At 38.9% G+C, this 10809-nt stretch overlaps 2 protein-coding genes across 2 annotated transcripts; one reads left to right on the plus strand and one right to left on the minus strand.

Annotated features, from left to right (window-relative positions):
- Nucleotides 1–4: 4 nt before the first annotated feature.
- On the minus strand, nucleotides 5–4880 carry RAD1 (RAD1 checkpoint DNA exonuclease). Its single transcript, XM_013181714.3, has 5 exons — nucleotides 4686–4880; nucleotides 3116–3224; nucleotides 1820–2078; nucleotides 1360–1458; nucleotides 5–1050 (listed from the first exon to the last, which is right to left on the minus strand). Exons 1-5 carry the CDS (start codon nucleotides 4878–4880, stop codon nucleotides 867–869), a joined length of 846 nt encoding a protein of 281 aa, XP_013037168.1. The 3' UTR covers nucleotides 5–866.
- Nucleotides 4881–4936: 56 nt separating this feature from the next.
- On the plus strand, nucleotides 4937–9794 carry BRIX1 (biogenesis of ribosomes BRX1). Its single transcript, XM_048051296.1, has 10 exons — nucleotides 4937–5170; nucleotides 5881–5992; nucleotides 6376–6419; nucleotides 7060–7130; nucleotides 7510–7559; nucleotides 7655–7728; nucleotides 7821–7871; nucleotides 8114–8215; nucleotides 8735–8863; nucleotides 9169–9794. Exons 1-10 carry the CDS (start codon nucleotides 4937–4939, stop codon nucleotides 9430–9432), a joined length of 1131 nt encoding a protein of 376 aa, XP_047907253.1. The 3' UTR covers nucleotides 9433–9794.
- The last annotated feature ends 1015 nt before the right edge of the window (nucleotides 9795–10809 follow it).

The raw sequence follows: 10809 nt of genomic DNA on the forward strand, positions 1-10809 counted from the left end.
TGACTAGAAGGCAAAGAACCTTTAATGAAGTCTTTTACAAAACTATATAAACAAATTTACAGGACTTTACAAGCTTTTGGGTTGCAGCATAGCAGTGTAGGAATGGGAACATGTACGTAAGGAAACATTTCAGCAGCAGTGTTCTTGAGGATGTGTAATAAATTACTTAAGCACAAACTAGTAACATTGCTAGAACATTTATGAGTAATGAATAAGTACACCCTGGACTCTACCTTAATTTAACAATTCAATTTATCAGTACTGCAGACAAAGGGGTAAACTGATCTCAGGCAAAATTCTAAGAAATTGAGTTAGACTAGGAATTAATCATGTTGATGAAAAACCCAGTGGTTTCACCAAAAAAAAAAAAAAAAGCCAGCATTTGCCAAAAAGAAACCACTTGCTGCTGTTAAGAAAACAGACTGAAAATGCCATTCTCTTTCCAGACAAATTTGGGTTTACTTTTAAGTCATTGGAAGTTAACTGACTGTCTAACATACAGCTAGTACTCAGATTTTCCCTAGTCTAGTTGTTGGAACAAGACAAAAGACAAAAAACAAAACAAACAAAAATGCTTGGAGAGCACCAAAAGTGAAGCGGTGTTTTACAAGAACACCACTTTTAACACCAATAACTACTGGAGACTAATTCCCCTTTCTGTTCTTTGAGCTGAAGCTTTTTGGGTCAAGGCTAAGAAATGTTGGCAGGGGAATATGAAAGAAGTCTTTGTATTTATTGTTCCACAGTTTAAAAAATAAAAGACAACTATAAAGACTATCAATCTTTACAGCTTTCGTTCATTTTTATTAAAAAAAATATAGCACTTTATATATTCATAAATATAATACAGATACCAGAACATACACCTACGGCTCTGCTTCAGCAATATCTTCATCAGGGCAACAGTAGTATTCCACAAAACAGATCTGTCCATCTTCATTCCTAATCATATACTGCAGTGAAAGAAATCCTCGATTATCTGTTCGAATGGAGACTTTACAAGATAAAGCCAGTGCCTTTGTAGATGGTTTAATCAAAGAAATCTTGTACCTGTAGCGGAGAAAAACACCATTTGAAAAAAATATGCGGAGTTTAGCTGGAACACTACTCCCAGTTAAAGCCACTAGAATGACTAAAAAACAATTAGCAACATGTTAATTTGATCTTTTCCTGGTAACATCATCAGACATTGTTATTGCTTAGCTTTTGATTAGACTCTGACTTTTATCTGACGGCAAGTATTTTTTTTTCACCTGTACTAATGAAATAAATGTCACGGTAGCACAAAAACAGTTTCTTATACTTTCCATCAAGAATGAATGGCCTGCCACAGAGTGCACTGGTTACAGATTTACTCACCTGTTTGTCTGGGTTTGGTTGCAGTGGAATGCTTCCACCAAATCGGAGTCCTTGGGATAGTCCAGATGTGCGCTTCCTGCATTTCCAAAAGTGGATAACCTGGAAGACAAAAGGCACTATCTCAAAACACCTGACAGAAGCTCTACAGAAAATTTGTCAGCAGTCGGCCTGTACATCTCTAAGGCTATCTCACAAAACACTACTGTTTGTTCTGCTTTACTTATCTATAAATGCTAAACTGTGTGCACTACAGTCACATTTATCAGGTAGTCCATATATTCATTTCTATGTTAATGAAATTACATACTGTGATTTGCTATATTCATTACAATTCTCCTTGAAATAAAACAATATTCCAAAACAGTTCCCCCTCTTCACCCTGGAAAATTCGCGCCTTTACCCACTGAAAAGCAAAAAGGCGAAGCATGAACATTTGAGTTGAAAGTCTCATTTCCAGTACCTGAAATATGGTTTATCTGGAGACATGGTGATCTGCAGAACTTCACTTGTCATATCTAGTTCAGCAAATGCTTCTCGTAGTCCCTCTGACTGCAGGATAATTTTATTGACAACATTGGTACTGCAGAAATCAAAGTCTAACAAGTCCTCAGGTTCTTGAGTGTTAATTCTGCACACTGTCACTACTCCTCCTTCTTCTAAGAACAGCATCAAGGGATAGCCATAGCCACGATAACACATCTTGAGAGCTGTTGGTGTTCCTGAAAAAGAGAAAGAAATACACATTCTTCAAAAAAAACAATTAGTGTATTTGATAACTTCAGGAAATTCAGATTTTACTGTCCAATGGGGCACAGATCATTTTAATTTAGCATGTTTAGTCCATCCTCCATATGCTAACATTGCATGTTTAGTGTAGCCTCCTATACACCCTTTCAAGTGTTATCTTATGCAGTAAAATGAAATGATGTGTACACGTAAAGCAGTTCACATGCAACTTTTGTCATGTACCAAATGGTTAACACTAGCTGTGATAATAAAGCTGGATATGCTATAAATAGTTCAGCGTTAATAGCTCTGCCAGCTGTGCCTAAGTTTTTCACCCTTAAGTGAAGTTAGCATTTGTATGATGTTGGTGATCTGGGCTCTGGACCAAAAATAAAAAAGGTGCTCGTGGTGTTTATCAGTCCTGGGGGACAGTATTGGCTTAAGCATTAGAACTCCAGTCAGAGTTCTAATCAAGCAAGTCATCATATGACTTTCTTGTCCAAACAAATTACTTGACATGTCTTCTGATCGAGATTACAAAACCATTTGAGATCTTCAGCCCCAAACCACAGCAAGCATGTGAACTGGGGTTGTTCACTGCACCTCGTGCCACAAAAAGGTTTTCTCCCAAAACAAGTGGCTGTTTTGTCTTACATAGATGCAAGAAACATCTTCACAAGACACTTCTGTTTCTCAGTTACCCCAAGCGCGTCACACACACATGTATTTTTAATTCCATCTTCCAAGCTGAGTCAGCCTCCTTTACGATATCATTCTGCAGCAGACCCTGACACACACCCATCATCCCCTTTTCATCTCCACATTGACTGCTGTCACTGCATACACTTGCAATAGGTTAGGCAAACGGGATGGACTCTGCTTAGCAGTGAGAGCTGCCATTCTCAGATGGACTTCAGGTGAAGAAGTGAGAAGTTTTGCAAAGACTGAAAAGCTCCCTATGGCTGTGCACAGATTTCACTATGTAATTACATGTGATACACATAAAGGTCAAGGTAAATATGCACCATACCTGGAGTAGAACTGGCACCAAAAATAGTCAAGCAGTCCAGAAGAACAGCCAAATTAATCCGGAATGTCACTGATTCCTCCTGAACAGAAAATTCCTGAAAAATTTCTGCCTATGAGAGAAAAAGTAGAGAGATGAAAAGAGGGAAGCTTTTGTAATTATTTTACATTTTACTCTTTATCTTCTTAAATTGAATGCTTTTGCTTCCAGAGACCAGTGCAATACAAAACAATTGCTAAATGTAACACAATATCCAGTGAAGAAAAATAGGTCTTCATCCTCAAAAACTAGTAATAAATAAATCAGGTCACAGTTTAAACAAAACAGTACAGCATATGCACGGAAACCTGAACACTTGTCTTTTATAGCTTAATACAAGCTACAAATATTAAAGCCTATAGTTGTCTATTTCTCGAGCCGGAAACATTCAGGAAACTATGCAATGTAAACACCCCACTTCTCCAGAAACGAGACTTGCTTTTTAGGAGTATGAATAACTATTTCAAATAATAAGCATGTGTAAGTGCTTTTTCACAAGCAGCCCAAATTACCCTGCTTTTTTTTCTTAGATATTTTGTTCTGGTGGCCACCACAAAGCAGCTGATGCCCAGTGACTAACAAGAGGTAGTATGGAGTTTACCCAGTACCAAGACTAGTCACGGGCATGTTTCAGCACACGTGGTGAACTCACCTAACCTAATAGCTCAACACTCTCACAGGAACCTACTCACAAATCTAGGCATGGCAATGTCAGAAAGAGCCATGGGCTTAGCAGGTGCCGGCCCATTAAAGGATACAAGCAGGCAGGTATGAATGAACTAGGTGCTGAGTTCAGCCTATCAGTACTGTGTCATCTCAAGACTCTGCAGAGAAGACCAACAAAGTTGGTGAAAGGTCTAGAAAACAAGATGTATGAGGATCACCTGAGGGAACTGGGGCTGTTTAGTCTGGAGGAGGCTGAGGGGAGACCTTGTTGCTCTCTACAACTTCCTGAAAGGAGGCTGCAGCAAGGAGGGTTGTCGGTCTCTCTTCTCAAATTAACAAGTGATTGGACATGAGGAAACAGCCTCAAATTGCACCAAAGGAAATTCAGACTGTATATGAGGAAGAATTTCTTCATGGAGAGGATGGTCAAGCATTGGAACGGGCTGCCCAGGGAACTAGTGGAATTCCCATCCCTGGAGGTATTTAAAAGACGTGTGGTTGTGGCACTAAGAGGCATGGTTTAGGGATGGGATTCAGGTTTAGGGATGGGACACAGCAGGTCTGTTTGATGGTTGGACTTGATGACTTTCAAGGTCTTTTCCAATCTAAACGATTCTGTTACCTATAAAATAGATATATCTATACATATGTGGTCTATCTTATAGACAGCCTATTCAGCGTACCTCCCTCACATCAGCTTCTGCAACTATTTCATAGTTTTGCCAAAGATTCCCCTTCTCCACTGGTAAAATCCTGTACACCTCCATTACGCAGTCTGGGCTTTCCTAAGGTCTCTAACACCGCTGCCAGCCCGTTTCTCACCCTTTAACGGGGGTCCCACCGTTAGCAGCTCGGCCTTGCCCCCTACCTGGATGAAGGCGTTGGCCTGGATGCATTTGGCATCCTCCACCGTCACTCGCAGCCCGTTGGCCGTGGCGAAGCAGGTGGCGTGGTCCTGGAACTGCACGGCCCTCAGGAGGCTGGACAGGTGGCGGGCATTGTCCAAGCTGGCCGTCAGCACGTACGGCTCGCCGCTGCCGAGCGGCTGCGTGGAGAGCGGCATGCCGAGGCCTGGCAGGGCCCGCCGGGATCTATCGGGCTCTGTCGCGATCTATCGCGATGTACTGGGGCGTGGCGACCGCAGGCAGCGGCAGCGGGAGCGGTTCCGGGGCCGGCGGAAGGGCGGGCAGCGGCGCGGCACCTCCTAAGATGGCGGCGGCCAAGAGGAAGGGTGGCGCGGCGGCGGGCGCCCGGCCCAAGAAGCGAGCCAAGGGGAGCCCGGGCGAGCCTGAGGCGGCTGCCGACGCCAAGCCGGGCCCGCAGGAGTACAGCATCCCGGCCCCGGTGTCTCAGGTAGCCGCACGGCGTGGCACACGGCTGGGAGGAGGCGGCTCCACGCTCGCCGGAGCAACGTGGTGCCGGCGACCGAGTGGTGTGGTGTTAGGGGTCGGGGGTTTGGGGAGACGGGGACCCGGCTGATGTGCGAGGGAGAAAGGGCACATTCCTAACTTAGTAATCCTTGCACAAACAAAAGCAAGAGTTTTCAATAATTATGTAATATATGTATAGTATATAACTTCTGTAATTCTGTTATATGCGGAGGGCCTGATGGATATTATGCGTGTATCATGTCGGGATCATCCTGAGAAAGCTTCGAAAACAGCCTTGTAGTTAGCTTAAAAGAAAGCCAAGAAGCACGCGGAAGCCTGAGACCTCGTGGTTGAGTTTTCCTGTGCCCAGGCTGTAGCGCAGCTCATTTCCTAGAGGAGGAGGTGCTTCAGATTAATGCTTTCAGACTAAGTATTGCATATGGCTTTCTTAATACTTAACATGCTTTGTAGTAAAAGATCTTAACGTAGGGACTTTGTGAAGCATTACAGATAGCAGTTGTTCATGTTAAAACATGTTTCAGCACTCTTGCAGAGAGGTTTTATGCATGAGTCAAGATAGTAACATATACTCTTACTCTATTTTTCTGTTACTACAGTTGAAACATTTACTCTTGCTGTGTGGTAGTAGCTTTAAGAAGCTCACTTTTTGTGCTTAATATTTTTTTTTCCTAGGGCAAATGGAAGAACAAGGAACGGGTGCTTATTTTCTCCTCTCGTGGAATTAATTTCAGAACAAGGCACCTAATGCAAGACTTAAGAACGCTGATGCCTCACTCTAAAGCAGGTAGGGCTAGGCATCATTCCTAGTGCATTTTCAGAGTAGTTTTAAACTAAGCACTTCCAATATCTTGTTCTTTTTAAAATGTTGTATGTAACTGTTCTGATGAAACTGTGGCCTCTTATTCTAAAAAAACAACAAACCCTTTTTGAGCAAACAAATACAGCAAATGTTGTTGTATCATAATACTCTCTGGAAAACAACACCTATAGTTTCTGTGTTGTAAGAATACTTTTTTTGCTTTACCGATTTATTGTAGAACATGGCTGAAAAAACTTGATAGTTATGCATCTTTCATGTACAGCTAGTAAAAAATTATGCAGACTGATAAAAAATTACTCGTGTTAAATCAGTGTACAAGCTTTCTCAATGTTGTTTTTGTCTTCCAGATACTAAAATGGATCGCAAAGACAAGTTGTTTGTAATTAATGAGGTAATTCAGTATTTAAATAGTGTTTCCTTTTAATTTTCTGTAGAAATTTAACATGCAAGAGAAAAAGGCAGCCAAGCTCAAAGTTTTTTTTACTAGTTAAGGGAGTTGTGTAACTGCAAAAGTGAAAATTTTTGATACTGAAAAGGTGCTAATGATAAAACGGGAAGTTGACTTTTGATTAATAAAACCTTTAAATGCAGGCTTTTTTCCATGGAGATATAAAACAGAATATGCCTTTCTATATAAGTGATGGATGTATTACAATTTATATTTTAAGAAATTAAAGAACAAATATCCGACCAGGCCAAATGGCTTAGTAAGATACTGGTAGTGCTGAAATCAGAACCTAATGTTGCAATTCCTGCTCTAATGTTCATATTCTGGAGAGCATATCAGGTTGCTTGTAGCTGTAGTAAAGTTATTACTTGTGGTAATAAGGATTTGATATTTTTTTTAACAAAACAAGTGCTTGAAACTTTGTATGGGAGTCAGTAAGTGTAATTTGTTAAAATGAGACTGTTGCTTTTGAACTTTTATTTTGTGAGGAGGAAAGATGTTGGAAATGGATATGGAAACATAGAAAGTTTTTGAAAATGTCTTCACCGCATTGTAAATAGCTGATTTGATATATCTTGTCTAGGTGTGTGAAATGAAAAACTGCAATAAGTGCATCTTCTTTGAAGCCAAAAAGAAACAAGATCTCTATGTGTGGTAAGTAATTCTATGTTTTTCTCATGTTTCTGTATATAACTGGTGATGCTTCTGTCTGTGGTTTGTTACTGTAATAGCGTGGATACATGAAATAGTGTTGCTTAGTTAAATGTGAAATAATCCTGCGCTTCTGTTGTAGGTAGTGCAAGTTTAAAACACATGGCTGGTTTTCATACTACTTATGGAAACGTTTTTACAAAACTGTTCAGAAAGCAAGTATGCACAAATATCTTGAAGGAACTTGATACTGCTATAAAAGTGATCGAAATTACTTCAATGCAGAAATAACTTGTTGGAGTGTTCTGTAGAAATCCACTGTATCTTTCTGTCTCCTACTAACATTTTGCTTTTCTCTTTTCCCGCTGCCTTTCTTGTGCAGGCTTTCAAATACACCACAGGGACCATCAGCTAAATTCTTAGTGCAGAACAGTAAGTTGGTTGATGTTATTGTTCTTAGACTTTTACTTTCTTGCCTGCACAGCTTTCTTTAAGTACTAAAACGATCTTTTAAAAAATCACTGTAGTTCACACACTGGCTGAATTGAAGATGACAGGAAACTGCTTGAGAGGCTCACGGCCCCTTTTGTCTTTTGATCCAGTAAGTACAAGTTTTATATTTGATTGTGTTCATTTTCTTTACATGGCTATTGTATTTAATTATGTATATAACATTACTCTTTTCCTTTTTAGACATTTGACAAGGAGCCACACTATGCCCTGCTAAAAGAGTTATTTATTCAGGTCAGTCTTTAGTTTAGAAATTTTCTTTGGCAACTTATTTAAAATGTTTTTTTCTATGTTAACTTTACAGTTCTGAATTTGCAGAAAATCCTCAAAGGATTAGAGTCATGCTTAGTCATTGGGACTCTTAAGTTTCTTTTATGTAACCTGGGATCAGAATTTAAAAACTTAAAATAAAATAAAGATAAGCTATTTATGTTTGGCCTCTTACCATTATTTAGAAGTACTGTCTTTTGTTACAGATATTCAGTACGCCACAGTATCACCCGAAAAGCCAGCCTTTTGTGGATCATGTTTTCACATTCACCATTACAGACAATAGGATCTGGTTTCGGAATTATCAGGTTAGTGGTCTCTTTTAGCTCTTTCACTGGTGTTTAGTGGAGTAATAACTTCATATCAATTACAATAATTATAATCAAAATATGCCAATGCTCATTGCTTGTACAAAGTAACTTCAAACCTTCTGTATCTCTGGAGATAATTTCAGTTTTGTCCAGTTAAGCTTATGTTCTCTTAGTTGCAGTTCTTTGATGGGTGTTTTGGTAAGAAGTAGTAGTAGGTAGCCAAAGCCATGGCTTCACTTGTCTTTTAACTTTACTTCACACTTCAGCTGAAAGTATGCTGGCACTTACTTTCTAAAGGAAGAATTCATAAATGCGTAGTACTCTTTTAAGTGCTTGCTTGAACGTGTAAGAACTTCTTTGTATACAGAACTTTGCTTGTAGAAGTCTAGCTTATCAAATTCAGTGGCATCATATCTTGGATATAAGTTTTTACATATCACCATGTGTGAAGTGCCTATGAGTTTGTATACATTGACTTAATCTATGAGAAATAAAGAGGGTATTCATTTACTGCAGATAATAGAAGAAGATGCATCTCTAGTAGAAATTGGGCCTCGTTTTGTCCTGAACCTCATAAAAATCTTCCAGGGTAGCTTTGGAGGACCAACTTTATATGAAAATCCCTATTATCAGTCCCCAAATATGGTAAGCAGCCTTGTCTTTGTTTTCTCTTTAGTAGTTCATTTGAAGATTGCAGTCTCTCTATCTCAAGCCGTATATGTCCTGGACCTCTTTGTAGGAAAGAGTGCCCTAACTAATCACAGTTTGAGAACAGAGTAATTGTGCAAATATTGAATGAATGCAAAATTCCTGTCAGTGGAAAGATGACATTACATTGTGGATTTTGGCAAATAAGCAGAGAAATCTGCACCTGTTATTATAATACCTGATGATTTCTTCCATCTTGCTTGTTTGACACCTGTTTTAATTTAAATTCTTATTTTCAATAGCATCGAAGGTTGATAAGGTTGTCAATGGCTGCTAAATTTAGAGAAAAACATCAAGTGAAGGAAGTACAAAAGCTTAAGAAAAAGGAGAGTAAGATGCTTATTGAAGAAGATCCCACTGAAGTGGTCTTTGAAATTCCAGCTGAAGAAAAGCCAGTGGAAATACAGCTTGTGAAACCAGAGTCAAAGGGAATTGTAAAAGATAAGAGGAAGCCACGCAAAATTGAGAGGAAGAGGCAAAAAAAGCTTTTCAGAACTGAAGCATAAGCTTAAAAGTTACAAGTGAAGAAACTAAGCAGACTCAAGTCATCTTTTAGTCTGGTGTGGCTATATTATGTATATTTCTTAGCTATATAGACATAATATTGTAAATACTTGTTTTTTTTACAAGTAAAGCTAACCGGGCTTCAGTTTTAATTAAACGAAATACCAGTTTCTTTATTGGGGTTCGATTTTCACTTTTTTTTGTCTTTTCTGTGAGCTGATTCTGGATTTTGAAAAACATGGCAATGTGGAAGGGGAAATAAGGATCTCCAAATATTTCTGCTTTTGGAAATTAGTCTTACATTCAAATACCTCTGGGAAACAACTTGTAACACATACAAGGAATAAAAGTAACCAGGTTGTCACTGGTGGTTATCATTAATGCGAATTTGAAAGATAGCTTTGCTAGTCCTTTACAGCAGCAGATAATCCTTTGTAAAGTTTTAATTTTACAGGAATTGTCTCACTGGGGAATGAAAAAAAAAAAAACCAAACAACTAAAAAAAGAAAACAAACAAAACCAACAAAACAAACAAAAACGCTTCCTTGCTTCTTTTGCCTATGGTAACTCTTGTATAACATTCTTATGACCTGAAATATACCTGCTGGGGAGAAACAGGCTAACATAAGATTCTAGTCTTTTAGGGAATTTGCAATGAATTTGGCATAAAGGTAAGAGGTAAAAGCTACCTCTGATTGAGTACCAAAACTGTGTGCCTACATTAGCCCGAAATATAACTACCTGTGATTCTTATATTACAGGAACAGTGCTTTAAAGCACAGATTATGCATAAGAATGCACAATTCTGTTACACAATTATAGAGACAATTTTTTTGTACAATTTTTTTGTACAAAAATTGCTGTTCTCTTGGTTCAGTTGTATATACTATTTAGGTTTTGTTTCTCAAAGAGTTAGTCATAGAGATTTTTCCATATAAAAGCTTTAAATATATTTCCAATAGTGCTTAAAAGTTGTTAACCTCACACTGCAGCTTTGAAGCACCTCTTGATTTGGGGTTGTACTTCCCTAAAGCTTTAGGGGAACTGTCAGTGAGCCTGCCTTTTTGCCAGATCTAGTTAAATGAATTGTTGTGTTCATAAGTTAATAGGTGGGGGAAGAAGCATAGAACTAGGTTGTCTCTCGCAGAAAGTATAATGTCCAAACAACCACATGAATTCTCACTGTAAGGGCATGAGATTTTCTCTGTAGTGCTTTTGCAAAGGTCTGACTTTGCAAAGGATTTTTGCCTTGACTGACTTAAGCAAATAGTCACAGACCTCTTTGAGGTTATTTTGTCCTTTTATCTGCCTTCTGGTTATGTTTACTAATTCTTCCCTGTCTCCCACTTTTCCCCATTTCCCCAGCTTCTGCATATTTC

This window comes from Anser cygnoides, chromosome Z (genome assembly GCF_040182565.1).
Source record: "Anser cygnoides isolate HZ-2024a breed goose chromosome Z, Taihu_goose_T2T_genome, whole genome shotgun sequence".
NCBI classification, from domain to species: domain Eukaryota; kingdom Metazoa; phylum Chordata; class Aves; order Anseriformes; family Anatidae; genus Anser; species Anser cygnoides.

Bases quoted from the DNA above. Each gene is read 5' to 3' on its own strand.
- RAD1 (XM_013181714.3), bottom strand. From the start codon at position 4,880: ATGCCGCTCTCCACGCAGCCGCTCGGCAGCGGCGAGCCGTACGTGCTG. The intron at 1,459-1,819 runs GTACTGGAAATG...TTTGTCTTCCAG, and splicing joins CCAGATAAACCATATTTCAG to GTTATCCACTTTTGGAAATG. The intron at 1,051-1,359 runs GTGAGTAAATCT...TCTCCGCTACAG, and splicing joins AACCAAACCCAGACAAACAG to GTACAAGATTTCTTTGATTA.
- BRIX1 (XM_048051296.1), top strand. From the start codon at position 4,937: ATGTACTGGGGCGTGGCGACCGCAGGCAGCGGCAGCGGGAGCGGTTCC. The intron at 7,729-7,820 runs GTAAGTACAAGT...TTTCCTTTTTAG, and splicing joins CCCTTTTGTCTTTTGATCCA to ACATTTGACAAGGAGCCACA. The intron at 8,216-8,734 runs GTTAGTGGTCTC...CATTTACTGCAG, and splicing joins TCTGGTTTCGGAATTATCAG to ATAATAGAAGAAGATGCATC.